The 19,266-nt window shown below is 38.7% G+C and overlaps 1 protein-coding gene across 1 annotated transcript in view; it reads right to left on the reverse strand.

Annotated features, from left to right (window-relative positions):
• Positions 1-19,266, reverse strand: part of LOC108715530 (inactive tyrosine-protein kinase transmembrane receptor ROR1) — a 156,603-nt gene that overhangs the window by 33,638 nt on the left and 103,699 nt on the right. The window contains exons 3-4 of the mRNA XM_018260764.2: positions 11,484-11,771; positions 10,806-10,836 (exon numbers count right to left, since the gene is read on the reverse strand). Coding sequence (XP_018116253.1) covers positions 10,806-10,836; positions 11,484-11,771 — 319 coding nt within the window. The remainder of the gene's footprint in view (positions 1-10,805; positions 10,837-11,483; positions 11,772-19,266) is intronic.

The following is a 19,266-nucleotide window of genomic DNA, read 5'->3' on the forward strand; positions in this document are numbered from 1 at the left end:
CCAGGGACTGAGATAGGCTCCAGGAAGGGAGTTATGAAACAGAGAATCAGCGCTCTGTTTAAAGACTTTAGTAGTCAGGGACTCCATTCCATAGAGCCAGTCCAGAGATTGGAGTTCACCTTCCACAGGAAAGCTGTCCTGTGGAAAGACTATTTAAAGTTGATTGGAATGGGAGAGTGTGTCTCTCAACAGGGCACAGCAGGTAGGAGACCTGGCTGTGTGAGGAACTCCCAGAGGAGCTGGGAGTGCTGCCTGTTACTGCAAGAAGCAGAGGGAGCCCGTGACTCTCACAGAGATATTGTGAAGAGAGTGAGGAAGCCAGGAGGCTGAATAAGCACTACAGGAAGGAGTCCTGTGAGTACAGGGGTGAGCCAAACCATTTCTTGTGCTGTTTGTCCACAAGGGGCCCAGTCTAGTCAGGGACTGCTTCAAAGTGTGAAGGTAGTGCCCAGTGGGCTAGGTTTTATTTTTATGATTTGTTTTGTATCCTGAAAATGGTCACCCCTGGGTCTGTGCATTATTGACGGTGTATGTTAAAGTTGGAAAATAAACCTTTGTTTTCCTTGAAGAAACTGTGTGTCCCTGTCTTTATGCTCCTTTCTCCTATGCTGCCTGCTCACCATTGACTAATCCCCCCTAAAAGTTACGTGGTCAAGCCGCCAGCTTGTCACATATGGTGTTTCGGATGCGGGCAAAACAAGGAGCAATAAAGACATACACCTGTTTAAAGGGCTGATGAGCCTAAGAGACTTTACCTATAAGCCTGTGAATATGGCAATTGGTGCTGCTAATCCCATTTCTTCAGCTGTTCAGCAGGAGGCTGTGAGGGCCGTGTTAAAGAAACAGGAACAGCAAGGTGGTGACTGGTGGATGCAGTTCCACAACGATTGGGAGAGAGTCTGCGCGCCAAATGTGGTAAAGATGCCAATGGGGAAGAGATTGCAAAATGCCCCAAAAGTGAAACGTGAGCGTTTCTGTGAGTTGCAAGGAGCAGTGGCAGCTCCTGAAAAGTCTTTAGAGGAAAAGACTAATTTTTTCTGTGTACCACAGAGAGAGTTCTTCCAGCAAGCTTCCTTAAAGGTACAGCGACCTGTGTGTTTTCAACAGATGCCAAAGGAAGTGAGGGAGACTTCGCGAGTGGCAATGGAAGTCACTGTGTCTGGATCCAAGCAAGTTAACTGGGTCCCAAGAGGCGGTACCCCAAAGTTGGAGCCCAGGCGGTGGGCACAAGTGCAGCATGCCAAGGAGAGAGGGTATGCTGGTTTCACAGTCCAGTCTGGCAAGGTTGGCCAAAGATTATCCCCAGCAGTTCCAGAGAGTCTGATGCCCTTCAGGAATGGTGAGACTGTTCTTAAAGGGGTGGTGGAAAGGGAACAGCAGGCTGGGGGGATAAAAGACTGGGACTGTGGGAGGAAAGGAAAGGTCCTGGGACCTAAAGAGTTAAGTGCGCAATCAGAGTGCACTGTGCCTGTTAAAGGTACTGCTGAAAAGTCAATAGAGGTGAAAGTGAATGGGATTTCACTGTGGGTCACACTGGACATTAACTCAACTAAGTCGTTGGTGTTGCATGAACTGTTAATGTTTGTTCTACCCTGGCAGGAGCTCCCGGAGATGCAAGTGAACTCTGAACCGACTGTATGTCTGTCTTTTGAAACCACCAAAGGGACAGTTGTTCACTCCCTCGTAGTTGCCAGTGAGGGGGAGGTGGAAATTGTTCTGGGAACAGACTTTCCCCTATTCTGGGTGTTGTGGGGAATCCACAAAGGTTTAGATGTGGAGCAATCAAACCAGGTGGTTAATAATGTCTGTTCTATGCAAAATGTTATGCGTAATTTTGCTGACCAATGTCCAGATGTGAATCCTATGTGTGTGACTGTGGGGTGTGAAGTAACACCCAAAGTAAAAAGTTTAGGGGTGACCCCCAAAGTGAGTTTTTCCCTAGCAGAGGTGAATTCTGCAGTGCAAAGGCTGGAAGGTTTAAAGCCTAATTTAACAAACCTAAATGTTGCCAGTGTGAATGAGTATGAGACTGCAACTCTGGTGCAAGAAACTGCAGCAAATGTGGAAAGTCTGCATGGGGAATTGTTGAGCAGAGAAAGCTCAAATACTTTAGCAAACAAGGAGTTAAAGCAAATAGATGGTAACCCTTTGTTTCCCTGCAGTAGCTCATCTATCAAAAGTCTTTATGAGGATGGGTGTACAAATGAGCAGTCTCAGTCAGGTGGTATGGATAACTTGACTGGGCTTATTGAAAGGGAAAGGTGCGCCCACTGTTTTAGTATAGAGCATGTTACAGACAATTGTGCTCTATATTTTGCAATACAAAGGCTGTTTGAAGTATGCAAGCCGAATTGTGGGAATGAGACACCTGAAAGTATGTCAGGTGAGCGACCTGAAATCCTTGACTGCCAAGCTGTGTGTGTGAACACAGTCAATGCAAATGATGGTTTGGAAAATAGTACCATGACTCTTAATGGTGATAAGCCAGACGGTATGTCTGAGGAAGCGAGTGATAAAAATGTACGATTGCCTCCTGAATCTGTGTGTGTGCAGGTGTCAACCACAGAACTGTTCTCCAGTGTGAGAGTTGAAACACAGTGTGCTGTAGAGGGAAAGGTTTGTGAAGTAACAAGTTCCCCAGTAAAATGTGTGCCTTCTATTGAGAAGTGGAGTGTGCCTGAGAGTAGCTTAACGGCACAGACTGCCGGTAAAACAGTGAATGTGAACAGACCCGAGTGTGCTGAGATGGAGAATGGTAACATGGCTGTCAATGGGGATAAGCCACATGGAGTGATTGCGGTTGAAAGCAAAGTCATGACTCCTGTGTTACATTCCATGGAAAAAGTCTCAGAATCTGTTTGTCTGAAAGAAGATGCGTTGGGTCCCAATACAAGTGATCCCAAATGTGAGTTGCTTGCTAACCCTGAGCATGTGACTGAGTGTGTGTCTGGCTGTATAACACATGTCTGTGAGCAAGATGCAACCAGAGGGCAGACTAAAACTGTTGGCCATGGGCTTGAAGTGAAAGCCCTCAGTGTGTTTAAAAACCCATCATTGCCAGTTGCGGAAGGACACCCTATATCCCAGGCAGTGGGTAAAACTAAAATGAAAAGCGTGCATGATGGTAACAGAGATGCCAAAGTGTGTGTGTCTTCCCTAGTAAATAAAATTCAGGAGTTGGAAGTGTGTGTGGCCGCTCCCATAGAGACACATGTGTCAGATTCATGTGGTAGCAATAATACGTTTTCATTGAAGGGTTCATCCAAAAGGAACTCCCAAAAGTCAAGTAGGAGAACCTGGGTGACTAAAGTAAGGCAAAAGTGCAAGTACATGGTCATGCTTGAGAGTCACTCAGCCTTACAAAGAAGCATGCATGTGGTATCCCTGATTGAGATGTGTGTGTTGGATCTCATGCATAGGAAAGAAAACATGAGGAAACTTATAGAAATCCTTTTAAGAGAAAAAGAATTTCTATTAGGGTTTCAATGTGCTCACCCCTACGGGTTGAAGCAGAGAGGGGGGATATGTGGTAGAGTGACTAGGAAAAGGAGGAAAAAGGTCACTCTAGCCTTTAATTTCGCCCCAGGGACTGAGATAGGCTCCAGGAAGGGAGTTATGAAACAGAGAATCAGCGCTCTGTTTAAAGACTTTAGTAGTCAGGGACTCCATTCCATAGAGCCAGTCCAGAGATTGGAGTTCACCTTCCACAGGAAAGCTGTCCTGTGGAAAGACTATTTAAAGTTGATTGGAATGGGAGAGTGTGTCTCTCAACAGGGCACAGCAGGTAGGAGACCTGGCTGTGTGAGGAACTCCCAGAGGAGCTGGGAGTGCTGCCTGTTACTGCAAGAAGCAGAGGGAGCCCGTGACTCTCACAGAGATATTGTGAAGAGAGTGAGGAAGCCAGGAGGCTGAATAAGCACTACAGGAAGGAGTCCTGTGAGTACAGGGGTGAGCCAAACCATTTCTTGTGCTGTTTGTCCACAAGGGGCCCAGTCTAGTCAGGGACTGCTTCAAAGTGTGAAGGTAGTGCCCAGTGGGCTAGGTTTTATTTTTATGATTTGTTTTGTATCCTGAAAATGGTCACCCCTGGGTCTGTGCATTATTGACGGTGTATGTTAAAGTTGGAAAATAAACCTTTGTTTTCCTTGAAGAAACTGTGTGTCCCTGTCTTTATGCTCCTTTCTCCTATGCTGCCTGCTCACCATTGACTAATCCCCCCTAAAAGTTACGTGGTCAAGCCGCCAGCTTGTCACAATATATATATATATATATATATATATATATATATATATATATATATATATATATATATATATATATATATATATATATATATATATATATATATATATATATATATATATATATATACAAGCATAAAATATCCATTTACGTACAAGTTAAAAGAGCTGTTGTCGGTACATCTGTGAGGATGTGCAGTAAAGTTATCTTGTGGCTCTCCAGCTGTTGATGCACTTTCAGCAGGGGGACGCAAGGAAGTGTAGTTCAGCTACAGCTGGAAAGCCAAATGTTACAGGTGTTCTTACAGCTTCGTTAGTCTTTGGAGGCACCTTTCAACGCATGCGCTATACAGATCCACACAGGAAGTGCATTTAAAGAGTAAAGAATACAGATTTTTTTCAAGAGTCTATCCTTTTGGTTTCCCCTAATTATAGACTTCGTACCATCCAATTGTATATCTTTCATAGAGCATATTATACTCCTGCCAGGTTACATCTTATTAATGCTGACACTCCTGATCTTTGTACCAGATGTGCCCTAGAAAAGGGGTCTCTTCTACATATGTTGTGGAGCTGTACTAAGATTGTGTCATACTGGGGATCTATATTAGACACTTTGGATATGGTTATGCACATAAAGATAGATAGGTCACCAAAAGTGTGTATATTGGCTATTTTACAGGATCTTCAACTTAATCAGCCCCAGCTGCTCTTCTTACAGGAGGCTTTATTATTGGCCAAGAGACTCATTACTCAGAATTGGAGAAACATCGCTCCCCCTACATTTGCCTGTTGGAAGCAAACCATGATGGATATATCCAACATTGAACAACTGGTCTATATTAAAAGGGGGGTCCCTACTAAATTTAGTAAAATTTGGGGTCCTTGGTTGGATGTATTCCCTCTCCCACATAATCGCTTGCTTGTTGGGTAAATAACTGTTTCAGAGATATGTTGCTAATATGACTGTGATGCTTTTCGCTACATGTTCCCTGATATTCATGTATCATTGTGATTCATGTTGCTCTCCTATGTGGTGCTTAGCAAAGATGTTGTTGTATAGTGCATTATCCTTGTACTACATGCGTGTATTCTATACTTGACTTGATGAACAGCGATGTGTTTTCTCTATGCTTTTGATGTAAGAACTTCTATGTTTTTTTTATTTGTCTCTTTATGATTTCAATAAACTACCTGAGTTTAAAAAAAAAAAAAAAAAGAATACAGATTTTTTTTGTTTTATGTATCAAGTCCTGTGAGTGCTGGATGATATTGAATATTGTATATATACTTGTCTACTTGTGATTTAACAGCATAGCCATTAATTAGTGCCTAAGCATTGTATACTGCTTTTCATGCACACACTATGGGGGTTATTTACTAAAGTCTGATTTCTCTGGTTGGAGTTTTAAAGAGGATAACACCCCAAAACTCAAATTTTTCATGATTTATTAAACCCTGAGGCTGTTTACCTTCCAAAAACTTTTTTTTCTTTTCTGTTGTTTTCAGAAAACATGTTTTTCTGTTGCGTACATTTCCATAATTCAAAAGTTTCCTGTCTCTAGTGTTTCAGTCAGACAGCTCAGTAATCTAGGAGCATATGAACTGTTACAATTTGCTACATTTAGTTGATACAATTAGTTGATAGATTTCTCATCAGTATCTGTGGAATATTAGCAACTATTGTATCAATTCTAACAGCTGCCTTTACTGAAACTCAGGGATTCTGCTCAGCAAGGACAAAGATAACAAATGTACCAACTAAACATATCACAGCAACTCTCCCCCCCCCTCCCAGAGCCAGTTTTGAAGGTGAAAAATGAAACTTTACACTTCAGTGTTAGAAAAAAGGTCATCAATAGAAAAATAGAAAGTAAAAAGTCTTTATTTCTGGTGAACGATCTTAAACCATCTGAACTGAAAAAAGTGATTGAAGGTAAACCCAGTTAAAGCTCGGATAAAAAAGTACTCAATCTAAAACCTGTCTAGGTCATGTAGAAGTCAATGGCAGATGTCCATTTCACAATTGGAAGAGATCATGATCTGCGCCCAGTTTCGTACGAGAATCCAAAAAATATTTGGTTTTCAATCGATAATCCGAAAAAGTCTGAGTTTTCAGGTGTCAATCCGATTTTTTTCACGGTTTTAGTGAGTATGTTCCTGCACCAGATTTGTTCCAGTTAATTTATTGATAAATAAGGTAAACATGTGGATGGGAGTTTTGTGGTTTTACTAAAATTATGGGGAAAACTCTGCATGCAACATGCTTAATTGTGTGCATTTTTATGAATACTTGCAAAGGTGGACAACATATTCAAGAGGGAAGAATTAGAAAAAGACATAACACACAATATGAACCATGCAATGGAAACAGTAACACCTAGAATGCACTAAATTGCTATATATTCTGTTAAGTAAGCAAGTGGGAGTTGCACCTTCTATATTATTTTGCATTGAAGTCTGTAGCAATGTTGCATAGCATGATAATGAATACTTTAATAATGTAATAATATATTACAGAGCACACCATAATATGATTTTGATGTATTATTTTATACTATGTTCCAAATACAGAGCCAGATCATCTGGAAACTGTCAGTGTTTTATGGTGATGGTCAACAGTTTTCATAATAAGCAAATCATGTTATGATGGCATTGTAATGTACCCTGAAATCTACATTAATAGTACTGGGGGTATTTAGTACACTATTTTATATTTTCATTGGACTAATTTTGAGTCACTGGCAGCTAAACAGAATGTGCAACATAGAACAAATCCAAGCTCCCCTTGGTGTGACTGATATGGCTGCAGGAACAACTGACTGCATTGTTATAAGAAAAAGTGTTTCATTCTTTTGGTTTCATATTGAGTTACATTTTGTCCAGGTGGTGTTTCAAGCACACAACACTGATTAATTTCATCTGCAAGGAAGCTAAAATTATTTAATCAGCAGCACTGGAAAATACAAATTCCATACTTAGCTAAAACAAATGCTTGTAACAGAGCTAACTAGCACTTGAAATAATTGTGTTCATAATTTATTTTTGTATAGATTCATACTTTTAGAAATTCAAGGACAATGTGACCTTTCTGAAAGTCAAGTTGCGTGCAATATCTTCTAAAATCTCATTGAAATCTTCTAGTTTTTAGGCCAAGTAAAGAGTCTGCCATTAGTAAGCCTTTTATACTGGTATATTCACACAGGCTGGACTAACTTGGGCTAACATCAGTGGTGTCCAGATGACAGCCTTGCTGCTGTAAACAAACTACAACTCTCGGTATCACCCAGTGGCCAGTGGATACTAGCAGATGTCACTCAGCAATTCATTCACCAATGCGTTGTCATTCAAAAACTGGTAAGATCTCAATCATCAACCAAAATGTTGGTTTATAAAACGTGTTGGTGAAAAAAGTTTCTAGACACTTTTGGCTTTTTTTTTTACTTAAAAAAAGTAAATTAATAGTTATAGAATGCAGAAGACCGCAAAAAAATCGCACCTATCTTCATAGGTTCAATATCTATGGACGCCCCCTGTAAGCCTTAACATTTATATTTCTGTGGTGACCCATTAAGATTGCCATTTCAAAAGTAGCCTCCTGCTAGGAAACAGATGGGAGCAACATCAAAGTGAATTGCAATCAACTTGTTTTGTTGTTTGCCACTGGTTATGGATCACTGCTCTTGATCCTATGAAACGTATGGTTTTATATTTGCTAAATTAGGTACAGGGCCCACATGCTAATTAAGGACACCATTATGGCATACCATTTATAGAAAGTTTGGAGGAAGGTTTAAGTTTCTCTCATACAACAACAAAACTTTGCTAACTTTAAAAAAGTATAAAACTGTTAGATGTTTCTGTGGGGACCCACAAGTACACAAACATGGTAAAGGCTATAGAATGCCAAATTCAACAGAGTATTTATTATGCTGTGTAAAAAGAGAAGTAAAAAAGGTGATGTTGCTCATAGCAACCAATCAGATCTCTGCTTTTGTTTTCTAACTGTTGAAATCTAATGCTGATAGGTTGCTATGGGCAACATCATCAGTAATGTTTTACTTCACTTTTTACACAGCATGATATAGAGACCCTAATGTATTTATAAATATGCTTGAATGGGGTTTTGGTATAATAACTTCACCCTATATCACCACAGAAATGTTACTGTAATATATGTTATCTATTTAATTTTGTGGAAATTTTATAGAAATTTGTAAAGAAAAGTTTCATAGGCTTCCAGTGTAAGCATGGCCAAAATCTGCTCTAGAAGATCTCTTGAAGCTCTCAATTAAAATCACTGACAGAGTTATTCTGAATGGTTCTCTTAAATGTTTGGGACAGAAAAAGCCAGCAATAACAAGAAAAACTTTCAGAAGCAATAAAAAGAAAAATGTTCATGATGTTAGAATAATTTAAGCTGAGGGAAAATGTATTGTTAAGAGAAGTTCCTGACATTTGATAAATATCTCTCTCTCTTGTGATGAAAACATTAAAAACCGGCAATGAAAAACTTTAACACCATTCCTTTTCCAATACATATAAATAGTTTTATATTGCATTCAAAACCTTAAATATTCTCATAAATGGCATGCTGAAGAATTCAAAATAGCAAGCATGTTGTATAGGTAACAGAAACTGGAATAATTTGTTCTGGACATTTTTGTAAATGTGCTCCCAAAATCTCTTTTTTTGTGCCTAACATTTTTGCAAAGCAGCTCCCCCACAAAGAACTAGGATTTGTTCTTCTAGAACTAGTAGGAAGAATGAAGAATATATGTAGTTGACATGACATATTACATGCAGGGCCTCTCAGAGGTCCAGAGAGGCCCCAGCCACTAAAGCCCAGAGCCATAATAAAAAAAATGGTGCAGTTAGTTCAGAACAGATGTGTTGTTGTATTGTGTGGGAGAATATGTATGTTATATACTCAATCATTTCATGGGTACAGTGTAATTAAAATAATTTACGGTGGGATGAGGCCCCATCTGAACTTTAAAGCTCAGGTCAAACAGCCTTTCTTACCCTTCCACTGATGGTCCAAACACATTCTATGTATTGAAGTGTTGCTTTGTGTCACATAAGAAATTTTTTTTTGAGACTAGGGATTGGGCATCTAATAGAGCAGTCTAAGAAATATATTCTGGCCCTAATTACCCTCATTCAAGTTTAATTAACCTGTTAAGTTAAAATGTACAGGGAGTTATTCACATGTTTTTATATTTTAGTATCAGTGATTGTAGTCATTTTGCTTTCTTTCCCCTTGGTGGAAAAATAAAAATTCCATACTCAAAATGCTATGAAACATCATTCCCTAAATTGAAATGTCATAATGTTTATTTGCTTGCTGACTTCATTTAGCAATAAAGTTTAAAAAAAACATTTCTCAGACGGGGATAGCAGGTTTTTTTTCATTAAGGGTTTGTTTCTCCTTTAAGTGCTGACAAATGCATATAGGTTAATCTTTCTGCAGTGCAGCAGAGGTCTCGCCTTCCAAACCACCTATACTTCCCATACCTTACAGAGAATTGAAGGTATTTAGGAGCAGAGTAAAGGTATAATCTGTGTTGGTGGAAAAACTGAACAGTTCCTTCTGGTAGCTCTGGCTTAAAGGACCAGTAACATCAAAAAAAGTTTTAAAAAATTCGTTACTATACAACAACAAAAAAACCACTAACACAAATTATACTTTAAAATAGCAAAGCCTTTATTAAGAAATAACTTACAGAAACTCCACTTCCACTCCTCTTCAGAAAAGGCGACAGGGCGACCATCCATCCTGTGGCGCTCGATTTCTCCTCCCTGGCTATTCTACTGACAGCGTTGGGTTCAGGGCCCAGCAGATTCTCTATGAAGAACATAGACACCCTGGCAGTGGTGGTGTGCTGGGCTTCCGTGGGTTCGCTTTGACGCCTGCGTTGCAAGAACGGGTTGCTTTTGTGCAGGAGCATGTCTGTCTGCTCAGGGGCAGCCATACGCGGGAAAGAAGTCTCCTCAGTGAAGGCTGAGGGAGGCTGATCAAACAAATATAGCGCTTCCCTGGTGGCGGCTTCCCCAGCGGCGGCTCCACATATCCGGGTTTCAAAGCTGGGGAAGAGGACAGAGGGGAGGGCTGGGGCCAGCTGGGGATACGCTCATACGCTCTGTCCTGGCAGATAGACATGCTCCTGCACAACAGCCACCCGTTCTTGCAACGTAGGCGACACATCGCCTTTTATGAAGAGGAGCGGAAGTGGAGTTTCTGTAAGTTATTTCTTAATAAAGGCTTTGCTATTTTAAAGTTTAATTTGTGTTTGTAGTTTTTTTGCTATATAGTAACAAATTTTTTTTTTAAAAAAATTGATGTTACTGGTCCTATAAGTTCAGCAGCACAAAGAGAGACTTCCTTATCTCTCACTTATACAGTATAAAGTGTTGCAGGCACATATGCTTTACTACATTACAGTCCTTCAACATTCTGTTTGCTTACTGACTATACAAATGTACTTTTTGTTCCTGGAGTTATGCTACCAATTACCTACATTTCAGTAGCTGATAAAAAGATCTGGCAGAATTTTTACTTACACTGATCCTGGACTTGCTGTAGGTGGTGGACCTGAAAGCAGAAACAGGACATATCTTAGAACACCCATGTACTGCACATCTTACTGTGAAAATCTAGGGCACCATTAAATGTATGGTATTACTTGAACTTTACATTGCAGAATGCCAAACAGAGAACCTGTATTATAGTGCTTGCTTTTATGGTTAAGGATGTTAAGGATCTTCCTGATGATGCTAGTAGGTCTAGTTTACAACATATGGGGGCCACTTCTAGACAGCTCTAAATTAAGCAGACCACAAGTTAATAACGGACAATTCATTTGTAGTTAGCAGGCACAAATATTTAGGAACATTTCAGTGATACTGTTCTTCAACCCTTGAGCAAATTAAGTGATGGAAGATATAGTACAGCACAGACACAAGCCCTCTATATTCAGGAAATGACTATGAATCTATTAATAAATTTCCAGTGCCAAGACATAGATTCTAACTCTGACTCCATAAAGTAATTATCTGATAAGCCATACATACCAGGGTGAATATGGTTAGGAATAATTGGACTGGGACAGCTTATATATATTGTCAAGTTTATATTGTCTTTATTTGTTTCATATACACACAATTGAAATTCGTACCACAGGGAGATTAGAGAAAAATAAAAATAGAAAAAAAAATGTTCTACAAAATCTACCAACTTACCAAATTTGACAAACAGCACTCCAGTGGTAGACACAGTCTTCCTGCCATTAGTTGCCACACACTGGAAATACCCAGTGTCCGTCGTGTCAAGGTTTTTTATCCGTAATCTAGATCCATAGTTGGTTGTACGGAATGAAATTCTTCTTGGCTCCTGAACAACAGGAGCATCATTTTTTAGCCATCGTATTGTAGGCAAAGGATTCCCTGAAACCTTACAATGCAATTCTGCTGTCTGACCCAGTGATGTTGTAATATTATTCATGGGCTCATCAAGCTGTAGGAAAATATCTGTTAAAGACATAAGAATGATATGCAATAATTACTTAAACTAAAATAGTATAAAAAAAAGGAGTTGTTCACTTTCCAAACATTATTTTTAGTTCAATTGTTTTCTGATAGTAAACCAGGACATTTTCAATTACTTTAGATTTTTTTATTTAAAAATGATAATGGGCAGAATGCAGTTACTGGTAAAACACTGTGTTTATTAGTACGGTAATATTTTAGTAATATTTTAACGGTGAAGAAAAGAGCTGATGTTGATTTTACGATATTAAAAGAATGGGTTTCCTCTGGGGTAAACGTTTGTGTAACTATGAAATGTAGAGCCTTCACTGTTGGACCATTTCCCAAAGAAAACATGACAATTCCTTTGTTTCATAATATATGTTATTTGTATTACAGAAATGCACATGGAGACAAACAGTATAAACAGAACTGCTCTTCAGAAACAGGAATACAAAAACCTAGGGAATATTGGACGCTAGACACAAGAACAACAGGGAAGTTCTGCTCCTGTAAAACACTTTTTTCGATTTACGACTTTTTGGATTTTACTTACATGCTGACTCAAGGAGGGGGGGGGGATTTTCTAAGTACCATTTAATTAACACAAAGATGTCTTTCTAATGGCATTCCTAATCTTTGCCAAGAAAGCCGGCATTCGGTCAGACGTTAGGATATGAAACTTGGATCAAAGCAGGAATAAAAAAAAAACAGAAGCATTCCAACAACTTGTTAAATGAAAAGCAGTTTCTCTTTTTTGGCAGGTAATATATTATTCTGATATCATTATTATAAGCATTCCTTTCATGTAAATATCACTCTATTCTTAAGGAAATTAATAGTCTAGGCTTTCTTTCAGTGTATAACAGAACTCCTTCATGTTGCCTACTTGTTTATAGGAATCCAAGTGAAGGCTTTACTAAATAAAAACTCAGTGAAATAAGTTAGGACTAGAGACATATACAAAGACACAGAATAGTCAAATGGCGCCTCAGATGATGAGGCAATATCATAGGCTGTTCCAATAATTTGTGTTGTGGTTTAAACTAAATTAACTACTAATACAAAAATAGCTAAAGCAAAAACATTAAACCAAAACAAAAAGGTTCGTTAATACAACATATTGTACATTTCTCAGATTTTTTAATCATGAAGGCTTTTTGCTATTGTTTAGCAGGTTGGTTGCTTGAGAACAGTCCAGTAACACTGGAGACTTTCTTACTCATATAAAGGCACTTCCTGGAGCCAAGACATCTGCAGCTATGTATGTTCCTGGCACTTGTGTCACTGTGCAGTCCTGTGGGCAATTTCACTATTTGGCTTCATGGCCAAGATACCAGAAATGACGGCCAGCTACTAACAGGCCTCGCCAAAGAATTCTATGACTCTTGCCAGCAGCAGCTGTGTTGGTGCCTTACATCTATTTTTGTACAGAAAGGTGAGACAAAGGGGCCACTCAATACTATTTTCTATTACATAATTCTTTGCTTAATTAGCTACTTCTGTTACTGTACTTGCATTCCAAATGAAGCAATTAGCTAAATCTGAACTTGTACTACTGCATATAATTAGGTTGCCTGGAACGATACACAGCCAGCGGACTCTAGTTTTGCAGCACTAAACAGAAAGTGTAGCTAAACATAGACTGCTCTTGCGAAAAGAACCATTTTGTAAAATTCATTTAAATGAATATTAAAATATTTAATTGGAGGCACATTTATCAAAGGTCGAATTTCGAATTCATGTGAGTTTTTAAAAACTCCCCTAAACTCCCATAAATTTGAAATTCGACCAATTGAAATTTAGTGATAAAAATCAATTTCTTTAAACTTGGATAAATTAAATCGACCCGAAAACTCTAATTGTATTCGAAATCGAATTCTATTTGAAAAAAACCCTGAATGTCAGGAAGGCTGCAAACAACTCCAAATTGATCCCTTGACCTCTCCTGTTGACTTAAACAGCAATTCGGCAGGTTTAAGGGCCAGAGTATGATAAATCTCGAAAATGTAATACAAATCTTTTTAAATACTCAAATCAAATTTGAATAACTCCCCAGATGAATTTGACAGTTTTCAAATTCAAAATTTTAATTCAACCCTTGATAAATCTGCCAATTCATGTAATACAGCTGTATTTCAAATAGACTGGTACTCATAACACATTTCCTTCGTACAAAGTCTGTCTCACTTATCTTCAGGTTGTGGAATATCTATCTATCTATCTATCTATCTATCTATCTATCTATCTATCTATCTATCTGTCTGTCTGTCTGTCTGTCTGTCTATCTATCTATCTATCTATCTATCATCTATCTATCTATCAATCGATATGTTTTAGTTGATTCCCAATGTTTCTTCACTTACTGCAGTACAATGGATTTTCTCTCTATCATAGGACATTCGGTTCTTAAGATAGGGGTGAGAAGGTTTGAATTGTGAAATATAAGTTTGAGCTGTGCAAGGACATGAAATTACACATTTTATTATTACAGTTTATTATGTCTTTCAATTAAAGGCAGCAAGAAAAAATTTAAAGATTGTGTTAAGTTGCGGAACACGGTCAGTTTCTAATTTGATGCAACCATACAAGTCATACATCACAGAGGTCAAACTTTCACTATATGCTTCTTTCAAAGATGTGATTTTCATCATCAGGAAATCTGATTCCAGTCCATCTAAGAGGTTTTGTTCAAAACAGACATAAAATGTTATCAATGTTCCCAATCTATAAAGTACTTTTAATAAAACAAACTGGAGGACCTGTTACTGGCAGGGGAAGATGTGGGAGTTTATGGCCTTCAGAGAGAAAAGGAGTATGACGGGTTTTTTTTGGCTGATAACATATGTCTTCCCATTAGTTCAAATGTTTGGAAAATTTTTATGATCATAAATACAGTCATTTTATGGGACTGTTGAAATTTGTAGACAATCAGTTAAGGACAAATTATTGTATGACACAGTATAGAAACAACATAGTGGTTCCAGATTATTAAAGGGATACTGTTGTAGGAAAACTTGTTTTTTCCAAATGCATCTGTTAATAGTGCTGCTCCAGCAGACTTCTGCACTGAACTCTTTTTTTTCAAAAGAGCTGATTTTTTTTATATTTAATTTTAAAATCTGACATGGGGCTAGCTAGACATATAGTCAGTTTACCAGGTGCCCAGTCATGTGACTTGTGCTCTAATAAACTTCAGACACTCTTTACTGCTGTGCTGCAAATTGTAATGTTGAGAATGTTAAAAGTAATGGAGATTAAATATTCTGATATCTACTTATGTACATGTATATATTTATTTACACATGTAAATATAAATTTATATATATATATATATATATATATATATATATATATATATATATATATATATATATATATATATTTATATTGAGTAGATCTCAGTATATATATACAAACACCCAAATCCTGTGGAGTTGAATAATATTTTTGCTTCAGCAAAGGAGTTAAAGAGCTGAGTTATGATGCCTTGCAAAATTATGAGGCGTAAAAAATGCAATATAGCATACATAATTGTCAGTGACTGTGCTAAGGTAATATTTCAGTATATTTCTCAAACTCCCACTCGTAGTTCACAGAGGTCACTGGCTTCCATAATTCACTAACTTCCTGCATTCTAATAACTTTTAAATTTATATTTTCACATTGACCTTTGCCAACCAAGGCGAGACAATTCAATCAATATATTTTAAAGATCACATTGCCTATCAAATGGATACTGAACAGTTTCATTCAAATATGTTTCATTAAAAAATGTAGCTAAATTAAATAAAATGATGTGTGTAAACACCTATAGAGAGCCTTAGGCTGGTGTCTCACAAACTCACTGCCTTCCTCCCATCTTTCGTATAAACAAATATGCACAGCATCTGTACACACAGGACAGAATTGCATAAATGCATGCTTCACAGCAGAATCTGCATTTTTTCTGTATATTCTGTTGATGCAACATATTCACTCATTAAATTTCTCAGCACAGCCTCAAGCCTCAAAAGCTGCTAAAGAGAGAATTGTTGTTGGTACATGGGATGCTGAGCTTTACTTTTGAGGAGTACGTTATCCTTCTCTAGAGAGTTACTGCATGTACCATATCAAGTTAAAGGTATCATAACTAGAAACCCTTATACAGTTATGTGCTCACATGTTTACCCTACAGGCTAACACCTGGTATCCCCAATTAATTTCTTCTGTGCTCGCACAAGCTGAAGCATCACACATAGTAGCATCTGTATCACATCAAATATACAATACAATCTTAACCTCTTCTGTTTACTTTTTCCAAGATATTTTGCCTCCACATAAAGCTGGTCTCCACCCTAGTTCATTTTCTGGAACCTTCTGCTTTTAGCTAAAATATTTACAATTAATATGGACAAATATTATCCAGAGAACAAAACAGAGTATTGTAGTGCTGAAAAAATATTTAATTAAACTTAGAGATCTGCACAACATAGTGTTCAAAAGAAAATAGGAAGGGGCGTGTGGTTTGAATCTGCCCCCATTTGGTCAACAACTCCCTGTGTAAATTGGAAGCCCCATGGAAAGGTGTGGATTTGTTCCTGTCCGTCCTCCATTCACTGTAGCATGGAATCAGGGGGATTAAAAATTTTAATTGAATGTGTGAATTTTAACACCAAAAAAATATTTGAAATTCAAATTTACTAGTAGACCCTTAATGAATCTGCCCCTAAATGTGTGTTATTGCTGCTGTTCACAGCAAAGACTCCTGAGTCCCCAGCCTCTCCAATTAAATAGCTTGGTGTCCGGAAAAGAGGTCGGCACCTCTCCAATATACATAAGTCTTGTGATGTAACGTTTTGGGGGCGGACCCCTATGTCTGACGAAGGGGTCCGTCCCCGAAACGTTAAGACTTGAATAAACACGCAGGGGTTCGCACCGCTTCACTTGCTGTTGAGTGTCTGGTGATTGTATCGCTTCTATTGCTGCTGTTGTCACACTGCTGTTACTGTCAAGGCAAAAGCAGCAACCCTACAGCAGAGCAGTTGGGTGGGTGAGATAAGGACTCTGTACAGGGACATATTTTGCTAGGTTCTAAAACAAGGCCTGTTCCCATACAACAAGTACTGATAGGCAGGGCCAGAACTAGGGGTAAACAGAAGAGGCACCTGCCTAGGGCACAACGATGGGGGGGGGGGAGAGCTGGGCAGGTAGCTGGTAAAGGGTCTTCTGCCTACCCCTAGTCTGTGTTCAATCCCCTCTGCCGATCTGCCCTCCCTCACCTCCCCTCTGTCACTCTCCCCTCTTCCACAATGCACGCACGGTAGCGCATGGAAAGGCGGACTTGGTGGCCAGCTGGTTGCCTAGAGCATCCGCTTGGCCCTGCTGATAGAAACCCTACAATAGTGAAGAAATCCCCACAAAAACATGACCAGCTAAAGGAACAGAAATAGTATTCATATCTTATACCCCCCACCACAAAACTTTTTTAAATAATAAAAAAGTAGTTCTTCAAAATAAAATATTATTTTGTTGTTTCACCCAACAACCACCACTATTTTAAGTCTGTTGCAAAATATGAGTTGCACAAGTTCCTACATTATTTTGTATAAAGGTAAAGAGGAATGTAAACCATTTTTAAATAATCAACTTGGATAATCCAGAGACTTTGAAACAACGACTAAAATCGTTATACACAGAACTTTCCCATCTCACCCATGATTATCATAATGATGGTAGTCAGCTGTGCTCCCTGAGGTCATGAGTATATAGGAAACCCATCTCCCAGTGATATAGTGATCTGGAAATTCATACTGTTTTAGTATTTCGCCAAAGGCTGGAGTTTAACTTAACACCCACTTAAACTTACATAATATATTTACCAAGTACAAAAACCAGCTGGAATTCACATTAGAATGAAAAAAAATGAGATTTTAAAAAGTGTCCTCAAGAATACCAATGCAATGTGCTGTAGAAGAGCATTGGCGCAGAGGTCATGCTGTCAAATGTAGCAATTGCACAAAAAAAGAAATGATACAAAGAATTGACTTTCGTTCCAAACTGAAATAACCTCAGATATTTTTTGCAATGCCAGGACTTTTAGGAACTCAGGATGAGGTACTGTCATACTAGAGTGGATACAAATGTAGCACATGTTGATGCCATTCATTAAAGGTACAAACTCCTTGCATTGTATACCAGAGCTACAGTATACTTGAAGTGCCATTGTGTCTGTCTTGCCTCTTACGCTGAATCAATTGCACTTTTCCATGATGAGAAAACCTGGACCTTCCTCTACCCTGAATGTTGTTTTAATTTCGGAGGTCCCACAGTGGGTGGAGTCTACAGGCACGGAAGACTTGTGGCAAAAGAATCCCATGCTAATGCCATTTGAATGTTGGGGTCCCCAACCTGTATATACCCATAAGCCACATTTAATACAAAATGAGTTGGGGGGGGGAAACATGTGTACAAAAAAAGTTCCTGGAATGCAAAAAATATGGGCTGTGCCTATTGGTAGTCTCTATGTGGACTTGCAGCCTACAGGGGGCTCTGTTTGGCAGTACACATATTTTTCTGCAACCAAAACTCGCCTCCAAACCAGTAATTCAAAAAGAAGCTCCTGCGTTGAGGCCAATGGGAGCATCCCAGTAGTCAATGGTTGGGAAACACTGCTGTACACCAAAAATGATGCAATCCACACTGTGAAAATTTTAGCTACAACTTTGCATCCAATTTGCAAAAATGCACATCTGCAATTCGGTTCCTCCGACGGAACATCATGCATTGCTGCATTTATGCTGGAATTCTGGGTAAAAATGCTGCGTTGTGGGTAAAAAACATGGCAATTTGCATCTGAAAATTGCATTATGCACATTGCAATATGTTTGTAAAATACGTTTCAACTGTGCCTCCTTTGTGGGCAAAGCCACACCTGTTGTTTATACTTCCAAGGCTTCCACCTCTGAGAAACTTGCCTCGAGCAACACTTTACCGGCGACAGCAAAATTGTTGCAAATGTAAGTGACAATTTTATGGTTTAAAAAAAAATTACAGTAACATTTATCTGTTTACCCTTTAATAATTAAATTAAACCCATTTGAATTATTAAATTCATGGGACCTGATCTAAAATACACACAACATACCGTATATACTCGAGTATAAGCCGACCCGAGTATAAGCCGAGGTACCTAATTTTACCTACGAAAACTGGGAAAACTTATTGACTCTAGTATAAGCCTAGACACAACTACAGCCCTGTCTCCCAGCAGCGCACATTGTGCCAAAGCGACCCCCCAGCGATCAACCGGACTTCTTTGCAAAGTTGATGGTGACAGAGAATTGCCAAACGGATTACTGTGTGCATTGTCCCACTGTCCCACTACCATGTGCAGAGGGTGCTGTGTGATATTGCCATCACTGTTAATCTTTCGTATAACCAACAGAGGGCGCTGTGTGATATTGCAGTCACTGTTATTCTTTCATATAACCAACAGATGGCGCTGTGTGATATTGCA

Source organism: Xenopus laevis, chromosome 4S (genome assembly GCF_017654675.1).
Source record: "Xenopus laevis strain J_2021 chromosome 4S, Xenopus_laevis_v10.1, whole genome shotgun sequence".
NCBI classification, from domain to species: domain Eukaryota; kingdom Metazoa; phylum Chordata; class Amphibia; order Anura; family Pipidae; genus Xenopus; species Xenopus laevis.